Below are 20,697 nucleotides of genomic sequence, written 5' to 3' on the forward strand. Positions count from 1 at the left end.
TAGTAATTAAAAAAGAATAAATATTCTTAATCAGTCTTAAAGAAATCATACTTTTAAATATTAACAGATTTTCTTTCATTAAACCTTACATGTCAATGGTTCTGTCCAGAATAATACATGCTGTATTAGGTAGGTAGGTTCAGGATGGATCAGAAATAAAACCCTTCCAAGAATCTTATGCCAAATTATAGCTATCCAGCAAAGTGTTGCAGAAGTAAATAAACACTTTATAACCACAAGCAAATTCAATTAGGTGCTGCAAGTATCTGGCTACACCTTTATGTTGTTAACAAACCAATGAGAAGTTACATGTATAAAAACAATTTTTGATGGAGTTGAGGCCTCACTAAAAAAAAAATCATCAACCTAGTGACAAACTTTTAGAATATGGGAATGAGTTAATAAATTGTTAAAGCACAACTCTTCAAATGCCTTGTCTGTTTTGGTTTTTGCAGCATCAAAAAAAGGATGGTAGTAACTGAGAACCTCTATTCCTTACATGTTTCCCTCTAAAATATTCTCCAGCTATCTGCACACAAAATAGCAAAGTTTCATGCTGCTCCATAAGCCTTCCAGATTTAAAAAATAAAAATAAAACAATAAAACAAGTTTGTCCACTTTTTAGTCATCTATAAGAGGCATTCTTCTCTCAACATACCCTTCCCAAGCAGTTTGGCTTCCTATAGTTAGTGATTATAAGAATCCTATCAATGGAAAATTGATTTGGCAGCAGAGTCTCTCAAGTCAAAACATAGGGAGCTACAAAAGCAGGAACTGGGAGCTTATCAGACAGGACTATCTCAAGATGAATTGGGGTGATTAACATAATGTTCTAGCCTATTTTAATATTGCTAAATTACTAGTCAATCCAGAAACATGAATTACATGTAACAAGGAAGGATAATTTAAGATAGAGTCTTTCATAAAAATGGATGTATTTGATAAGACCACAGGCTGGCTAGCCCAGTATCCAGTCTCTAGTAGAGGTTGACAGTGGATAGTCAAGGACAAGTAAATAAGAACAAGGCAATCATATCTTCTTACTTTCCCAGAATACTCCATTGACCTCATATAAAACTATTATCCTGTCTTAGAAAATCCCTAAATTAAGATGTCCCTGAGGGACACATTGAACCAGGAGCAACTACCTTTACAGTTCTCAGTGAATTACAGGAATCCTGAATTCATCCAATTACTTTTTGAATAGCAGCATCACAGAGCATCTGATTCATCACCCTTTTGACCACATGCTCTGTTGTTCTGACAGAAAAGGGAGTGCAAAACCACCTTCTCAGCCCTTCAAAATGCTCTACCACATCTCTTCTCACATCTTTCCACAGATAAAGAGATCAACATCTATGCAGTCATTTCATGTGCGGAAGCTACTTCAATACTTTGATCAACCTTTTTGCCCTCCTTTACATTTATCTACACTTACCTACCAATTTTATCATAACATCTTTCTACAAACCTTCTTAGTTAGCCCTCATCTCTACTACCTAGAAAAAAAAAAATGGGTATCTCTACTTCCTGTTCCAAATTATTTATGAACAAATGAACCGCACAGGTCCCAGCACAGATCTTCACAGAACTCCACTGGTGATTTACTGCTATGAAAACTGGCCATACACTTTACCTTGTTTCTTATCTTCTAACAAACGATCTACTCTGGTAAATCCTTACTCTTAGCCCAAGTCTGTTTGGTTTCCTTAAAGAGACTTCAGTAAAAGCCTCAGTGAAACATCTTATTATGCAAGTACCCTGATATCAGCTTCAAGCAACCTCAAACAACATGCTGGTTAACTCCTTAAAGAACGACAATTAGCTCTGCAATGCATAACCTTTCCTTTACAAAAGCTGAAATAACCCTTCCACTGCGTCAAATTTAACCATGTCTACGAATTCATGTTTTGAATAAAATGTGACAGTCCAGAGACTGTGCTCACTAATTTACAGTCTTCTGCAGGATTCAAGAATTCAAAACTGTCACGAATGCAAAAATCTTAAGTGGGTTAAAGAAGATCCAAATGAGAGTGCTGCAATACAACTTGCCTTTTTTTGTATAATTTCCTATAATTTCCAAGAAGTTTAATAAAAAAAGATGAAGAAAAATTTTAGTTTCTATTCTTGCTTTATAATGCATCAGGGAAATTCAAGGAATTCATTGCCATTATGCATATGAATTGTATTACTAATACACACAGATATCTTAGAAAAATCATAGATATCACTTTTATATTACTTAAATTAGTAACTTTTTCATATATTTTATCATGACTGCAATCAAAAAGATCCTTTTACACAGCCCACTTAAAAAGTAATTTAAGTGTTATACTTCTCTACAGAAGTTTTTAAGTGCTTTGAGTAACAAAAGACACAAGAAGATAGAGTAACTTAGAAAGACTTCTTTCAGAATATTAAAGAAAATAGGGGTTTTAAAAAGACACTTCTGAATATTTTTAAACTAAGCAGAAATGATTTATAGTCTTTAAATAGTCAAGATACAAAAAAGGTCAACAGAAAATAGAAAGGAATAGGGAACTCTAGCTCTAAAATATGTAAAATGGAGTGATCTCGTGAGTAAAGACATCCAGAGATAAATTGTCAATGAAATCAGAAATAGCCTAGTAACTTTCAATTTCAAATATTTCTTACCAAAACGTTTCCCTTCTTTGTTTTGTTTTCAAGGAAAATTTTCTAGTAGAATGCAAACTAATTTCTACTAATGTGAATAACATACAGATTAAAACACAAATATATATTTTTATTTTGCCTCAGAATGGAAGAGAAAATTTCAGAAAAATTTATCTGTGAAAGAATTTACTTTGAATTAAAATTAAGTTACATTTTTAAATATATCGGTAATGGACAATACTAGGACAAGACTAAGCAATTCCAACTTTTTAGCAAGGTATTAATTACAGATAATTAGTAGGGAGTGGAGAAATTCCATAAATGGGCTAAAGCATCTTGACGGTATTGTTGGCTTCAAGGGATGAAATATGACACAAAGCAAAGTAATAATTAAAAACATATTTCACTAACACTTGTACATCATGACATTTACTACTCTAATTGTCTGTAATTGTTTAAACCTAGACATATTGTCACAGTGTACTCTTCTGCAAGTCTGATACAATGATGTCAGAGGAGAACAATGAAGTGGAAGTATCAGCTCAAGACCAGCTTAGTTTATATATTATCCATGTGCTAAACAGTTCCACAAGTGAAATTTTAAATCCATATTTAGGGTGCAGAATTTGAAAGCTTCTATATTGCCCTAAGAAATTCAGTTAACAAATGAAGTATCATCAGGGAGGACCTATAATAAAAATTGTAATCTATAATGAAAATTCTTACTGACTCAGGCATGAAAACATTCACATCCTAAGTCTTCTGTATGTATTTTATTGTACACCTAGATCCAATCTACATTATAACAACTAGTTTAAAATTCTTACTATTTCTAAAGTCTCTTTTTGACTGAAAGGCTTTTTAACATAAAGTTTGACAGAGTTGAGTTAACTAAACTTGACATGCCCACATAGCGTCGTGAAACAACAGACATAGTTTAAGTTTCAGACCACAGATCTGAAATGGTGAAAACAGCTGGAAATATCCATAAAAGAAAGAAAACAGATTAGTTTAGCTCTTTAAATGACACTGGAGGAAATATGTTATCTAAAAATGTTTTTGAACTGTTGAATATTCAAAGGCATTCTAATAGGTAGCATTGGGGACTGATTTTTTTGTGGGTGGCTTGCTTGTTTGTTTTCCAAGAGTGGATGTTTGAATAAAGTGCTATGGGTGGAGTGAGATCCAGATTTTAGCATTACACAAGTTCTTCTTCCCCTGCCCCCTAGATTAGTTTGAAAAAATTTTGATAAATAATATTACTTCCTAAAATGGAAGCTATACTGTTATTGCTTAGCCGTAAACATGGAACAAGGGGTTAAAGAACAGCTACACAGCCTGTATCTCCCTGGTATTTATTAATAGTCTATAAGCTAACTTGTTTCAAATCAAATATTTTGAACAAGTAAAATTATAAAGAAGCAGTATTTAACATTAACAACTGCTTTTACGGTTAACATGCACTTTTTTACTGTATCTTTATACCAATAAAAGATTTTGAATGGATATATGGGAAATGGTAACCATACAGCAGAACATTACAGCACTGTCATTTTCTTATTCATCATTCCTTAGTTTTATAATACGGAAACAAAATCAGTATTCTGAATCAACTGAAAGAAAATCTTCAGATTTGCTCCTTTACCACAGGTACCTTTAAAGCCTGAATAGAGGCAGACTTCTACACTTCTGAAACCACTGGCTGTGTGATCTTTAGTACTTTTTCCATTGTGGGCAGCAACTATCTCCATTTTACTCTCCCATGTAAATCCATTCTATAACAATATCAGAACATTTGCAATGAAAATGCATAACTCATTAACAATAGAGCGCTTTATGATTTTTCCAGATCCTTACAAATCAAGTTTCCACTGCTGAAGTGCCAGAGTACATCATGAACATTCATCATCAGGAATATTTTACTAAGTTAAAAAAGAAGCAGACACAAGCTCTTGCTGAACCTGAATTGGCTTATTTTTATTGTTATTTTATAAAGAATTTTTTTGTCACGTTCATTACCATAGAAACCAAAAAATGCTGAATTCAATGGTGGATTTGCAGCAAGCACTCAGCCTACAGCAATACACCACAGCTAAATGAGAAATAACAGAGGCAGCAAACAGGAGGAAACACCTGAACGAAGAAACAGTGAGATTAATGTGAGTGCAAATAAGCTCATCTCTGAAACAAATTCTACTGTAGTTAATTAGTAAAATTGCTGTGACATACATTCAGATAGAGTAGTGCTTCACAGTGAAAAGAATAAAGATACAGCAATTTACTCTAACAGAATTAAGCAAGCCTGTTTTTTCTACAGATCTGTATCTATATCCCAATGCCCTTCACTGCAGTAACCGCAAGTGTCCTCTCCATACATGCCATGCTTTCCCTGCACACTACCATCAGATCCTCTGAGTATTTCCTGGCTGCCTGTTAAAATATTTTGGTACTCAAGTTGCTTCTAAGTTCACTAAATACCCATTAAAGAGCTTATGTATTGGTTGGTTCCAAGATCTCATGTGCTAAAAGATGTATGACCAAGTAAAACAGAAGATAACAGCTGAATTCACATTTCAACCACAGAGCTGAAAGCCTAAGAGCCTGAAGACATTCATTTGGGTTTCCCTCCTTCTCACACTTGCTAATTTTTCAAAAACTATATAGGTACTTGACATCATTGAAATCTCTATGTCTCCATCAATTTTGATTGAAGTAAGGTCTTTTCCAACCTAAAATGATTCTATGATTCCATGAAATTGAACACAATGTGCAATATTATTGAGACAAGGGTTAAAAAAGGTAAGGATTTCAAGTATCTTTTTAATAGTAAAAGTTACAAATGAAAGAATAATTTTGCTTCTTCCCTTTCTGGAATAAATGTCCTGGGTCAATGAACGCAGTTCACACTGCCATCACCAGCAAAGATGTTCTATACTCCTGCTGTAGGCACGTGAGCTCCCAAGTCAGGTCAGCTATGCATTTTCTTCCTGTTAAAGTCTTCTCTGAAAGCAGTTTATAATCTCTCTTTATGTTGAGGCTGACAGTTACAGTTCACTGTACACACCTTGCTGCTAGGCAGCAGGAGTCCTACAGGCAAAAATGTGGAGCACAAACACACAGTGTGGGCAACATGAGATTTGCTTTCCCTATCGCTGTTTGGAGTTTTAGCTAGTAGACAGGGTTGGGGATAACTCTGCTTTTTTTTTTTTTTTCCTTCTTTAAACACAAATTTACTTGAAAAGCTCACTGTCACAAAATGTAAAAGCAGAAACTCAGTGGAATTCAGAAATGCATATGGATGCAGAGAACACACATTTATATCAAAGTTTGGACTTCTGAGCTTAAATTAAAACAAATTATTGTGTAAGATCTAGGAACAAAATTTTTACATGGATATTTCTGTCCCTTTTGGATGGGTTCCTTCAACTTTCTTCTAAGCCACAAGTCACACGTGATTCTCTGACCAAAACATAGGATCTAGGACTAATGAGCTAGATTGGAAAACCTTTGTCTTCAGTGTTCTACTCTATCAAGACTTCTAAGAAAATATGTCATTTACCTTGATTTAGATTCATCAAGGAATCACTACAACAAAAGCATTGAAATAAGGTAACGAGATAATTAGAAAAGATATCCATTTTATTGGCTGTCATTTTCTAGCTCTCACCTCAAAATGAAACAGAAGCTGACGTATAATCACAGGACTAGGTCCTAGTCCCACAATCCTTAAGTGTGACTGGATAAAAGAAACAGATAGATCAAGCTTTAAAATTCTTCTGAGAAAGTGTAAGACCTATCTTTTCTGTTCTTAAATCCATGCCTTAAGATACCTGCAGATACCCTGCAGGATTATTATGACAGCGTTTGTATCATTGCCTCAAGTTGCACCAGAGGAGGTTTAGATTGGATATTTGGAAAAATTTCTTCACTGAAAGGGTTATCAAGCACCAGAACAGGCTGCCCACAGAAGTGGTTGAGTCACCATCCCTGAAGGTATTTAAAAGACGTGTAGATGTGGTGCTTAGGGACATGGTTTAGAGGTGGGCTTGGCAGTGGTAGGTTAACGGTTGAACTCCGTGATCTTTAAGGTCTTTTCCAACCTAAATGATTCTATGATTCTATGATTAAAGCCTACTCTTCAAGTCTTAAATCTTATTCTGGCTGCTACTGCTTCTGTCTCTGCAAAAGGAGAGGTCCAAACAAACAAATCATGCTGTAAAAGAAGTACACACGCTCAACTTTACATCAAAATCATAAAAACACTATCCTTTTGAAAAACCCTAGTTTTTCTTGAAAATTCATGGAGAGCCCTAACTCCTACATACCCAGAGTGATTCATAATTCAGTCCTTCCAGAGAAGGAGGTCTGCTATATTCTCCTAGACAAATCATGATCAACCTGTAGAGAGAGGCGAAAAAGTGCAGCTTTGCTATTAAGGAATAAAAATGTAATCAAGAATAACTGGAGGTGCTTTGCCAAGGAAAGAAGGGTATTGGTAGGCACAAACAAGAAATGTCAAGGGTTATGTCTACATTACTAATTTAGTGTGCAGGACAGGTTCTTTTTGGTGCAAGTCCTTCCTGCATCCCTACTCAGAATCATACAAAATGCACTTGATTGTGCTGCTGAAGAGCTCAGAGTCATTACCCTTCTGGTGGAATCAAGGTGGAAGTCATATGCAAGGGCACTGGCTAAAGCACATCATTTGCAGTGCGGACACAAGGTGTCCTAGCAGACAGGACTCAAAATACATTATGTGCCTATGACTGGCAACTGGGATGAATATCATTGCTGATAAAGTCCCAGTTTACACACACAATCCTGAAATAATAACAGATCACCAAAAATCAAACCTCAGTCCTTCCTTCAGTCTTCCTCTCTTGTGCCACACCAGTAGATATATTCCTAATGTTACTCCAACAAAAGTCCACACAAACTAGCATAATGAGAATACAAACTAGGTGAGAATAAACAATGGTACTGATATGAAAATGAAATACCCGATGCAACTAAGAGCTAGTTATTAATCAGTTGACTTCATAAAATAGGTCCTGAGTAACTATGAGACAGTATTGATTTTTCTGATTATCAGAAAAGGACACAAGAGTCATTTTGCGCATGCAGCTGACCATGGAATTTCAGACCTTGTATACAATTTCAGCTTTTTAAAATGTCATATTTTAATTACAACATCAAGAAGAAATAAGAAAATTTTAATATTCTATCTTACAACAGTAGTAGTCAAAATACTGTGTTAGGACTCATTGTTTACACTTTAGAAAATTAATCTTACAAATTGGAAAAATACTTGGAAAAGAGTTACATGGACAAGACAAAAAAATCTTGTCCCATTGTAGAAAATTACAGATTATTTAGGTTATTCTAAGAAAATGTGAAGAAGTTCACATTCTCTCAGTAAAGAGATTCCTAAATATATCAAGTTCTAAAATAAAGCAACCAACAGATAATTTAATCAGGCTTCAAACGAGAGGTAAACCATATTCAGGCCAAGTTAAAATCCCTGGTTTATTTTAAATTTTTTTTCAACAGATAGGATTATTCACTCCTGAAACAATTTACTTAAGAATCATTTTTTGAAATTATGCAAGATCATAAATGGTCCTTTTCCTTGCCTTTAGATACCCTATACTGTCAATAGCTAGGAGATTAAAAGCTCGAGAATCACTACCTTGTTTTCTTTGCTCTCTCAAAACAAGCAGCAGATGACAATTTAGATGGGTGGTCTCCCATATGCTGGATACAGTGATTCTCGCTCAGTATTCAGCATTTTTTGAGTCTGTGCCAAATGGGTGATTCTTGTGGATACAGTACATTTATCAGGGTAAATCCAGTAACACAACAATACGCTCATAATCCAGTCTAATTTTCTATTTGAAAAATTGCAGTGTGTCTCCCTAACATACACCCTCCAAATCATATCTGAAGACAAAATGCCTTTCCACTGCTGCAGAGGTCAGATTTCACCCAGGGTGTGGCAGCTTTACACCACTGCACCAAACAGTTCCAAGAGCTAATATGTGAATTCGCGAAGTGCTTTGACATCCTACAGGATGAGGAGTGCCATAAAATGGAAGTAATTATCCCATTAGCAAAAAAACCTTTTTATTTTTTTGTTATGCAAGGCATTAGAATTTCTCCAAACATTCTTGTGGCAGAAACTAATTAGGGCAAGGTGGGGATTCATACAATATCCTGGCTCTACCATTGCGCCAAAGAACTAATCAAGTACAGAGCTATCTAAACTAGCATAGTTTTCTCAATAGACCACCAATCTAGCTTCAGGTTTTGAATAAATTAAAGTATTATTGACAAAATCCATTTAGTATATTTATCCTGAAAAGAATTGGGTAGGTTTTAAGGATAGGAAAAGGGAAAAAATATTTATTCCTCAATCTCAGAACAAAGCTGCTAGGGTAAAAAGATGCCAGATGAAATAACTGTAAAATCTCTTTGGAAAACATCTCAGAATTACATCCTGAAGACTATACAAATTAGGTGAGGTTGACAACCCTGTATTTATGCAACAGTCTGTGTGCATCAGCCTCAAGGTGAATGGAGAAAGGCAGATCAAAATCCTCTGCAAAACTGCATTATTTAAAAATTGCAATTTTGCATCAAAACCAAAAAATTACCAATTTTCAGCAGGAATGAAATGGAACAGAACACAGGTTCTACTGAAGTTCCAAAGAAATCATTTTTTAAATAGAACTGAAACCAGAGATAAAACCCAAGCCAAAATGGACCACAGCAATGAAAGGGTGCTGTTAATAACGTATAAACTTCTCAGGTAAGGAGATACTAGATTTTCTTTCAACATCTAGGAGCTACACAGACTTCATTGTCAATTGGATCTAAAATCCTAATGACCCATGGATAAATCAGCAGAAAGGTTTCCTTTTCTAGGTTATTTCACATGCTTAGACTGCACATGGAAAAACTCACAGGTATTCCCCATCTTGATACTAGTATACAGCTAATTAAAATATGTATTATTATACCATCAAAGGAACTAGAGTAGGAATTTCAACAAACTGAAATAATTCATGTTACTTTACTATTCAGCCAAGAAGGCTGACTTGGACCAACCAAGTAGGTAGTTCACTAAAACTGTAATTACCTATTACATTTCACAGGCAGATTGAAGTATGCTGTCTTTGGGACTCCATACAAAGAAGAGCATTGGCTTGCAGTACTGTCCTCACACAAATCATACAAGCAGTAGATTACTATTATTTTAGCTAGCTCTCGCCTAATTCTCAAATCACTTCTTGATTCAATATTTCAGAATATAGTTGATGAGAAAGAAAAGAAAGAAAACCTATAGACACAAACTGGAATGCAGAACTAGGAAAAACACAACAATGATGTTACATGGCACACATTTAGACAACCTGAACACATAACTACAAAATGCAAAAGCAAAGTGGGTGACCAAAGCTGGGGATGGTGGAAAAGAAAGTAGATCTCTATACACGCACAGAGCATATAGAAACCACAAAATACATCTGTAGAAGAATGAGGTAAACTGATCATTCTTACACATCATACACTTAATAAAAGATGTCTGACGGCTTTTTAAAAAGATGAAGGCCAAGAAACAACCCATTACAGCTTATGATAAAATCTATATCTCTTACCTACTTTTTGTCGTATTTTAAGAACAATGTTGATCTTTTTCCATGTTTTTATACTACAAAAACAAACAGCTCCAAACCATATCACCAATTCTTGATTGAATAGCATCAGGCAAATTTTTTTTTCTCCAAGTGAATGTTTACAGGAGGTAAATATTAAGCTGTTCAGCCTTGCCACAACTTAGATGCTTTGGCATACACAAAGTTTCATATCTGGTGAATGTTAAAAAAAAAAAAAAAGTTGAGGTACCTTGAAGATTTAGGTATCTTTAGTCTTAGGAGGGAGGCAAGAAGTGGGGTTTTTTTTCAGGATTCCAGCATTAGACTTAAATGCCCAAATTCTGCCTCATTTACATTTTGACCCTTCAGTGCTTTTTCTGAATCTGACCCCTGCTCCCAAAGTCACCAAGGTTTTACTCAACAATTTGTCTGCTACTGTTCATTTAATCGCCTGTTGCTCCTGGCGATGTTAATTTGACAGACATTGATTTCTTTAACAAAGAACGAACCCACAGGAAAATCCCCAAATCAGTCTAGACATTTTGCCTCGAAGGACTTGCCTGACCTATGCCAAAATATTACTAAGCTGCTACAGCTGACTCCACTTCCCGCTACAGAGGATACTAAAATGCTTCACACATGTTTGAAGAAGAATCCCAGTTATGCTGTGCCCTTTCAAAAAGCACTTTAGAAGTTTACCAAATCCACATGGAATACACTCCCTATTATTTACATACAGAAAAGACAATACTTTGAGCAAATACATCTAGAACGGGCCTAACAATAGCCAACTTCCTTTCTTACTCTGGCAAAATCTTCCCTGAACATTCTCAGGCATTTTTCAGACAGGAACAGGTTTGCGATTTCCTTTTCTTCTACTGAGGACCAGGTTGGACAGTTTGCAGAATATCTCTTCTCTCCATCTCAATGCCATCTGGGGACATCTTGTAGTGATTTTTTGGAGGAGTGGAAGAACATCTGCCTCCCAGAATTTAGCATCAAAGTATTTGCATGATTCGCCCTGACACACTATTAGTTTGTATCTTGTCATTACTATGCTTATATATAGCAGTGCTCTCCTATGCAGGGAGATGCTGTAATGTCCTATAAGTAAATGTGATTGCTTATTATCCAAAAAGTGGGTAATGTTGGCTATGAACAGATGTATTAATTCAGTGTAGTCCCAAAAAGTACTAATCTCTACACAGTTTCTACACAGATTAGACAGAATCCAGAAAATCAGTCTGTTCCATGTGGATATCTGTAAAGAGATTATAGACATGCATCAGAAAAACATCTCTAAGTATGTTGAAGCTCATCCTCCTTCAATGAATATTCCTGCTTCCTGTTCCTTTTTTTAATTATTATTATTTCAGCATCATTGTTCTGATCAGCTAAATACAAACTTCCGCAATCTACAAAAGGTCTACTATCAACAGATGATTAAACTAACTACATATGCAATACAAGAAATCCCCAAAATGGTGTAGCTTTTGTGGTAAATTTTCCCAGGCACAGAAGATCTTGAGGTAAGTGTAAAAATGTAAAGTGCAAAACAACGTATAAAAGATTACCAGAAAAAACATTGTGTATGAAAATTATTTTTTAAAATTAAGATTGTTATAAACCTATCACTATCTTTAAAAAGTGATTAGACTTTGTCAAGCCATTCACATGCGAAGGATTCCTGCAGAATAGCCTTTTAACATGTCCCAACCTTTCTTCAGCTGTGTGTAGCTCTTCCCTCTTACAAGGTCCTGGGCTTCACCAGACTGGTCACATTAGTGAGCAATTCTATTGTATTTCTGCTGGCAACTCTCTAACCATGGTATCGCCTTCTCTAGGCTTTTTGTTTACATCTCTTGACATAGAAACTAGTCAGGATCTTCTACACACCACTCTTCTGCTTCTATTTTCAATTGTTCCTCTGCCAGATAAGGAAACGCAAAGCTTTTTAATTGTTCCTACTACCTTCCTTACTTTGGCAGATACATTTCAAATACACAATGCTTTGTTAAATTTGGGTATTTCAGCCTTTGTATATTGTGGCTGTGTTATTTTGTACACTGTAACATGACATGACACAACAAGATGCTTTGTGTTAAAGACAAAAGATCTCTGAGATCTCTGTGCATTTCACAGTATGTCAGAAACAGAATTATTACAGAAATCAGTCTCAGCCTACTCTGATTAAAGGAAAAAGGTAGTCTACCTGTCTTCCTGATACTCTAATTCCCTAAAAGATACTGCTCCAGGGGAACACTTGACTTCTAGTAAGTGAAGTTCCCCCCCCCCCCTCCTCCTCCCAGGCTTACAGGATCATACTTTGCATTTTCTCCTTTTTAATTTAAAAAGCTGAACAGACACATGAAACTACCTTAATCAAAAATGAACAAGTCTGGTCTAAGGAAGTTATCCTTTATCTGCTATCTTCGGAAAGGGTGGATTTTCAATTAACACTTAAATTTTTCTGATTTCCCTTAGGCCTGATAAGAATAGAAAAGAAACATGCATTTCCAAAGATCAGGAATTTAATTCTTTTAACCTTTAAAAAAAAAAAAAAATCCAACTGGCTATTTCTGTCCCAGGTAGGTTAGAATTGAACAAATCATGGGTTCTGCAATTTTACAACTTTTCCACAGGTTTTACTAGTTATTAGACATTTGCATTTTTTATTTAAAAAAGTTTAACTTGTCCATTACTAATATTTACTGAAGGTTAGGGGTGTGGTTCATTACACTGTGCAGGAAAGAACTCATGAAGTAGGACATACCAGAACTAAGAGCACTGATGCAACATTACGTTTATCCCCTTAACACATTTATATGTCCTTTTATACAGCATCCCAAGGAAAACCCCTGGCTAAGGTAAAGCCTCCTGCTTGCCAGACACCACACACATAAATCTAGTTCTTTCTCTCCTTGCAGCTGCTTCCATCTGTTGCCTGTCCACCCTGTGTCAAGCAATCATCATACAAATAAAAGCTACAACTATTATAAATTTTATAAATTTATAACTTTTATAAATTTAACAAATTGAAGGGCATGAAAGCAGTGCTGTACTTCATAAGAGTATGAGGTGAGGAGGCATATATATGATGAGTGACACAATAACACAGGCATATGTAAGGAGGCCAGTACAATTCACTCTTTTCTCATCTCAGGACCATCCCAACACCAAATTCCAAAGTCCTACTACGAAGTGGAGGCATCAGAATACTTCACTGAAATAGGAGTAAACAGCTGTTTTCCTATAATCAACTGAACACAGAGAGTTGCAACAGAGGCCAAAAACCCATTATGCCTATTCATTTATTATAGTTATGTGCTCTACCTAATGACACATAACTCAGAGTAGTAAGGCCTTTTAAGATCAAGACATCACTTTAGCTCCACTGGCTGTTGCAGGCTCTCAACAGTTCCTTAATTTCAATATTGACCTTAAATGTTTTTAGTCTGGCTTATGTGACATCCAATACAGTGGCCAAAAGGTATCCTGAGTTAAAAGTAAAACGTATAACAATGCAACAGAAACTTCATAAAAATGTTAAAATCACTATTCTGGAGTGGAAGGAGCAGCTATTTCCTGAACAGTGGTCTTCTCATCCTGCTACGTTGGAGTAATTATCATTTCAGATAGAAGAATACTGAAAAGTTTTCCCTTCTCTGTTGCATCTCCACTTACCTGCATCACAAAAAGGCAGAAACAAAGGACTCCCAATTCTTCTTTCGCCAAAGTTCCCAAACGTTTGCATTCCCCCAATAAAAAAGTAAAGATATGGGATATCTGAAGCACATTAACATCTGTTAACCTCTGTTTAGCATCTTTGTTGGTGACATGGGCGGTGGGATTGAGTGCACCCTCAGCAAGTTTGCTGACAACACCAAGCTGTGTGGTGCAGTCGACACGCTGGAGGGAAGGGATGTGCCATCCAGAGGGACCTGGACAGGCTGGAGAGGTGGGCCTGTGTGAACCTCATGAAGTTCAACAAGGCCAAGTACAAGGTCCTGCACATGGATTGGGGCAATCCCAAGCACAGATACAGGCTGAGCGATGAGTGGATTGAGAGCAGCGCTGCGGAGAAGGACTTGGGGGTATTAGCGGATGGAAAACTGACTATGAGCCAGCAATGTGCACTCACAGCCCAGAAATCCAACTGTGTCCTGGGCTGCATCAAGAGAAGTGTGGCCAGCAGGTCAAGGGAGGTGACTCTCCCCCTCTACTCCACTCTCATGAGACCCCATCTGGAGCACTGTGTTCAGCTCTGGGGCCCCCAACATAAGAAGGACATGGACACCTGTGTTACAACCTGGACTGGGAGCACAGGGAGCGTAAAGGTTCTGTGACCCCCTCAGATTAAATTAAGGTGAAGCGACACCAAACAACCAGTTAAAATGTTTCACTTGCGGTAGAAACAAACTAAACTTGGAAAAGGATAATAAGCAATGTGGTCTCTTATAAATATATAAGGAAGGAAAGAAAAGAAAAAGAAAGGAGAGAAAGAGAGTCGAAGAAATCCAGATCACCACCCAAGAATCCAGCATTGTCTCAGGTCTGGTAATCTTGAGTGGTGGGTGGACACACAGCAAAGTTTTCTGTCGCCTTTTGAGTTCATCTTATCAGCTGATTAGCATACTAGACCAGAAGAAGCAGGTATTCCACAAACTCATTTCCATAAGTATGCACTGAGGGGGAGTGGGGCGCACCAACCCCCTCGTCCAATTAGGTCAGTGGTCATGCTTGCCCAGCCCACCTTTATGTCTTTCCTCAGTTCCCACAGACTTTTTGCTAACTTCATGCTTCTTGAGCATCCAGCTTCCGGGGCAGAAATGCTCACCTCTCATCAGGCCTTATCACCTCTTCAATAGTAAGACCTGCATGGTGTCAGGCTTACACAATAAAGCCACAAAGTATCAGGCTTACACAAGGGAGCCAGTGGTCCTTGTGCTTGATGAGAGACATTTGGTTTCACTCAGTCCATGTTTCCCCACTTTGAAGTTTATCTGAGGAGTTTGTCAATACCACCATAAGGAACGGGGGCATGCACCCTTTGATACACTCTGTGCTTCCTTAGGTGACATTCCTTAGACTAATCACAAAGGCCACAGCTTGTCCTTGAGGTTTTCTGTGTCGATAAATGTTTGAGGCATTACTTCCTTCAGTTCCTTACAACCTGTTCAAACGAGTCCAGAGGAGGCCATGAAGATGATCGGAGGGCTGGAGCACCTCCCCTGTGAGGACAGGCTGAGAGAGTTGGGGTTGTTCAGCCTGGAGAAGAGAAGGCTCCGGGGAGACCTTATAGCAGCCTTCCAGTATTTAAAGAGGGCTACAGGAAAGATGGGGAGGGACTCTATCAGGGAGTGTAGTGATAGCGTGAGGGATAATGGCTTTAAACTGAAAGAGTTTTAGATTTAGATTAGATATAAGGAAGAAATTCTTTCCTGTGAAGCCAGTTAGACACTGGAACAGGTTGCCCAGAGAAGCTGTGGCTGCCCCCTCCCTGGCAGTGTTCAAGGCCAGGCTGGATGGGGCTTTGAGCAACCTGGTCTAGTGGAAGGTGTCCCTGCCCATGGCAGGGGGGTTGGAACTAGATGATCTTTAAGGTCCCTTCCAACCCAAATCATTCTATGATTCTACGATATACAGACATGTAAAAAAAGCTGCTTCCACCACTATTTGATACTAAAATTGACATTAAATGGAAAAATCTGAGATTACTTTTAAGGAAATATTTTTATAAATCTATACCACTGTTTCGGTATGGTTAAAAAAAACTGTACAAAATTAACCATCAGAAGACCTAGCAGTATCAAATACCTCACCAACATTTTTTGGATTGCTTTTCCCATTTCAGATTTATTTACTTCTCTGGGGATCAAAAACAAACCAAACCAACCAATCCACCCTACTTTGCAAGTAGAAGTCCTTGGCTACCTTACAATAGCAGAGTAGAAAGATGAAATAATTTATCCACCAGGATCAAGAAACATAGGGAATTGTGAGAGGAGGGCCATCCCAAAGAACAGAAGATTTCAAATTAATACACCTAGCAAAAGGAGATATGACGAGTGGTTACAAGAAACCCTTCTGAAAACAATATAATGCATACCTTCTCGCAGAACCTAATTCTCTCACAGAACACGAGCAAAAATTAGAAACACAATGGAAATTATTGCATAGCATACTTCAGAGGTAATGGATGGAATACTTAACCCTGTTTCTGGGTAACTGACCAAACAGACTTTAATTTGATGTCACTTCCAGTCCAACATTTTTTCTTTTTTTGACAGAGTGGTTCTAATAAGGAAAACCAAAGCTAGAAAAATCACACTTTAAAAAGTACTAGGTTTTAAACTTTGAAAAATCCTATTTAAAAGGGGCTTTAATATCAGATATGAAATTGATGAAGAATATTTGTTTTAATGAGCTCTCAAAGTCATTACAAAGACAATGAGTGCATGCAATTTTTGAAAAACAAGAAGTAAAAGGTTTCAACAGCACTACTATAAAGCTGAGAAGTTAATAGTTATGATGTCAGAAATGTTGACATCGTCACAGTTAAATCAGAAAGCAACATATATCTGAACAAAGAAGATCTGTTTGGAATATGCGTGTTCTAGGCAACAGCGAAGAGGTAATAGTGAAAACTAAATTGAGATCCAGCACACAAAAATTATATGCATCACAATGAACTGCATGGACACAACCTAGCTGAATGACCTCAAAATCTGTGCTGGATTTTTGCCACCAAATATAAAGGGAATTCACTGTAGTATACATATATTTTAAGATAATATTGTAAACCAATCTTTGGCATTTGTTGTATCTACTTCAACTAATTTTATGCACAAGGCAGGTATTTTTCACCAAATCATTGCTTGATTAAAAAATGATAGTAAAAAGTGGAAAAAGTTTTCTAAGGAAATTATTTTTAATTTGATAAATATCAAAGAAAAGTATTTTTACATATTTTAGTAGTGTTAAGGCTTATTCCTTTCCAAACAAATTCAAAACAGCAATAAGAGGAGAAGTAGCACTAGTCTGCTCTGCCCAGATTGGCACCAGACGAGAAGAGCAAGAAAGACTATAGATGGCAAACCTGTAAGGATCAGAGAACTGACTAATTGAATGTAGCAAACATAGTGGTCAAGATATGCAGAGATCTTACATTCATGAAAAAGAATACATCTGGAAGTAAATTCTCTAAATCTACCTACTCGCATCAGATGATGTATTTAAATAGAAGCAGAGTTTAGGAGCAGTATTCCACATTACCCACAATGTAACTGAAAAGCCTGTTATTTGCAGCAACGATGGACAGTTTCTTTCTAAGGAATGCATGTTTGACTGCTGTTTTTCCCCACACTGTTGTTGCATAAAGGTCACAACTGTATAAAATACACAGGAGTGGGATCATGATCCCACGCCAAGTCAGCCAAAATCAATTCTGTTCCCAGCTTTGTGAATGATTTCCAACTTGAGTAACAAAATTATTATTTTTCTTTTGCTCATCTCTACAATACTTACCTACTTCACCAGGTTGTTGTGGGAACTAATGATGGATATGTTAATATTTAGGAAGCATCATAAGCTTCATCCATTCCTACAAAAATCTGTTCTACAGTAGCTTGACTAAGTTTCTCAGGACAACGATTATCTATCCTTTTTTATTTGTTTGTACAGTTCCCAGAACAATAGGGTCTTAATCCTTGACTTGGACAGCTAGGCACCATTGAAACATAAATAATCAGCAAACAATATGAGTTGAGAGGTTTAGTGGAGTGTTATCCTTCCCAGAGCTCCAAGGCACAGAGCATTTAAATGACCAGAATTTAGCCAATGCAAAGGGAACTGGGGACAAGGAACCATAGACTTGGTTCCTTGCTAACAACTTTGGTGGCTTGTTCTTGAAAGAAGGCATACAAAAAAGAAAACTGATGGAATGCATATGTGAGAAGAGAACACTATTCAGAGGAGCACAGGGACTGCAAATATAGTTGCCTTCTGAGCAAGACATTTAGGGCAAAAGCTTTTTATGTATTTGCCAGCTCTACTGTATCTGCAAACTAAGAGCAAACACAGTAGGAAAAAATAGGGGTTGGTTTGGGGGTTTTTTTAAAGAAACAACACATAAACATGCAATTTGCCAAAAGAGATACACATCAAGAAAGAAACAGTTGTATAACCAACAGTAGCTGTTGTCTCTTGAGATGTGTTCTAGGCACATATATGCTGCCTTTATCATGAGTATGCCCACTACATTCAAGCTAGAGTCTCACTTATAAGTATCAGCTGTGTGTTATATACACCAAGAACATCCCCCTGCTTCCCATCAGAAGTAAAAAAGTTGGAGCTAGTCCAATCACTTGAGTAGCTCTTCATCTTGGACAGACCTTCATCTTCAGTATCTAAGGATATCTTCAAGTATCATGTATAAAGGGTATGACATGGAATTTGTGCCAACATTTTTAAGTAAAACAATTACTGAACAATTAAGCAACTGTTTCTTCTTCATTGCCTGTCCACGCATTTGTTCTGTTGTTGGTGACTTCTAAGCTATGCACTCTCTGAAGGTGGGTATCAGTAATTTGGGCTTGTTTACTCTAGAAATGAAAGGCTGATGGGAAGCGTGACTGTCAGCATTACTGGAGTGAAAAATAATTCCTTCCAAATGACAAAAGAAATGCTCTGCTTCCAGTCAGTCTGGAAGATACCTAGAGGACAGGCAATTTCCACAAGGTGATGAATGAAAAGGAAGTAGAATGCTGAGACGAACGCTTGGAGTGTTTCCAGTAAACTGTGAATGCAGGGTGGGGCAGTCTTCAAGAGAGATAAAGGCAAAAGAGTCAAGGTTTAATACACTACCCACAATTTTTATTTTCTTAAATAAAAATGTTAAAGCAATATATTAGCAAAAAAAGGGAAAATTACAACAGAGACTAAGTAAATATTATTTTCAGCCAGTAATCAAAGTACGTGTAATACACATGCAACATGAAACAAATTGAACACTTTTTACCTAGATGTATCAAGTTAGTATTATCAGAACGTTTCACAACAGCCTGTATCCCATCCTGTTATTATATAATGTCGTTATTACACTGTACATCCAACACTCTGATACTCTCAGTCAACAATACGTAATACATACCTAACTTTAAACACATTAATCCACTCATTTAAGTAATCTATTTAATGTGCAATAAAATTAAAGCACATCTGTCTTTCCAATAGTTTAGACTCCTCACCCCATCTTGTATTTGGCAGTTTGATAATTGAAAAACTTGAATAGATTAGAATGATAAAGCATTTTCATCGAAAGACTACAGAGAAGTAATACGCACACAGTTTGATGTGATCTGAAATAGATGCTGAATATTTTTGAAAGAAAAGACATAAAGGTGTTGGAGTTTTTTTAACTAAAGTAAATGGAAAAAAGTCTTGGAAAGTCTCAAAGTCTTACCTGTTGGTATGCTTCATAGATTATATCAAATAAGAAAGCCTGAGGCATTTCACTCGCTCTGTACCTGGCACGTTCCAATGAGTGGTCTAAACAGCCATCTGCAGCAGAGGCAATAACAGTAGAAACTAGAGGACGAATTGCTCCTGCAGCCTGTGGAACAAAACACAAAGAGAGGCCTCAATGTTACTAATTAATGTATATCATATAGTTGCAGTCAAAAAAAATTAAGAGCGTTAAAATGCATTTTCTACTTATCTTTTATATATCTCATAATGCATAAGTCATATTACTTAATCTGTATGAGACTTTTATCATTAATACAGCAACAGAAGACTGTAGGAGTACACACTGAGGGCCAATTACAAAAAAATCTTAAGTCCTTTACAAACATCTACTGCAAATACATGTACAGATCCAAGATGCTCGCTTTTTAGACTTTCTTCTACATAATATTAAGTGGTTTCTGTGAGGACAGTTCTAGGCCTATTCATATATCAAACAGCAGGAGACACAACTGAGAAGTCTTGATAATCCACCTATTGCTTTCACAGAATTCAATTTGGCTAAACTGCTCAGAAATCAGCAACAAGAAAAGTTCCAGAAAAGTGAGCTTGTTCCTCTATGTTGAATTCACCTTGTGAAATACTGAGCAACAACACTTACTGGTGAAATCACTGGGAACACAGTATATACATCGGAAAGTATTTAATATCCAGCAGCACTGTGCCCCAGGACAGATACTTAAATGCTTATATTTCAGTTTTGGTTTTGCTTAGATTTGAAACCAATTAAACATGTATCTTTTATCTTTTCATCAATATATGGTATTATAATATATGGCATCTCAAACAGAACTCTCCTAGCTGGTTTTAGTCATTTTGATACAAGAAAGTTACCCCCACTTCATCAGTCACTTATGTTCACATGAACTTTAAAGTTCACATG

The 20,697-nt window shown here is 36.7% G+C and overlaps 1 protein-coding gene across 6 annotated transcripts in view; it reads right to left on the reverse strand.

Annotated features, from left to right (window-relative positions):
- Nucleotides 1–20,697, reverse strand: part of CRPPA (CDP-L-ribitol pyrophosphorylase A) — a 146,390-nt gene that overhangs the window by 102,964 nt on the left and 22,729 nt on the right. For all 6 annotated transcript variants that reach the window (XR_012624768.1, XM_074836706.1, XM_074836727.1 and 3 more), the window contains exon 3: nucleotides 19,753–19,902. Coding sequence is in view for 5 of the 6 variants with exons in the window: in XM_074836706.1 (XP_074692807.1) it covers nucleotides 19,753–19,902 (150 nt within the window). In the remaining variant the exon portion in view is untranslated. The remainder of the gene's footprint in view (nucleotides 1–19,752; nucleotides 19,903–20,697) is intronic.

This window comes from Strix aluco, chromosome 1 (assembly GCF_031877795.1).
Source record: "Strix aluco isolate bStrAlu1 chromosome 1, bStrAlu1.hap1, whole genome shotgun sequence".
NCBI classification, from domain to species: Eukaryota; Metazoa; Chordata; class Aves; order Strigiformes; family Strigidae; genus Strix; species Strix aluco.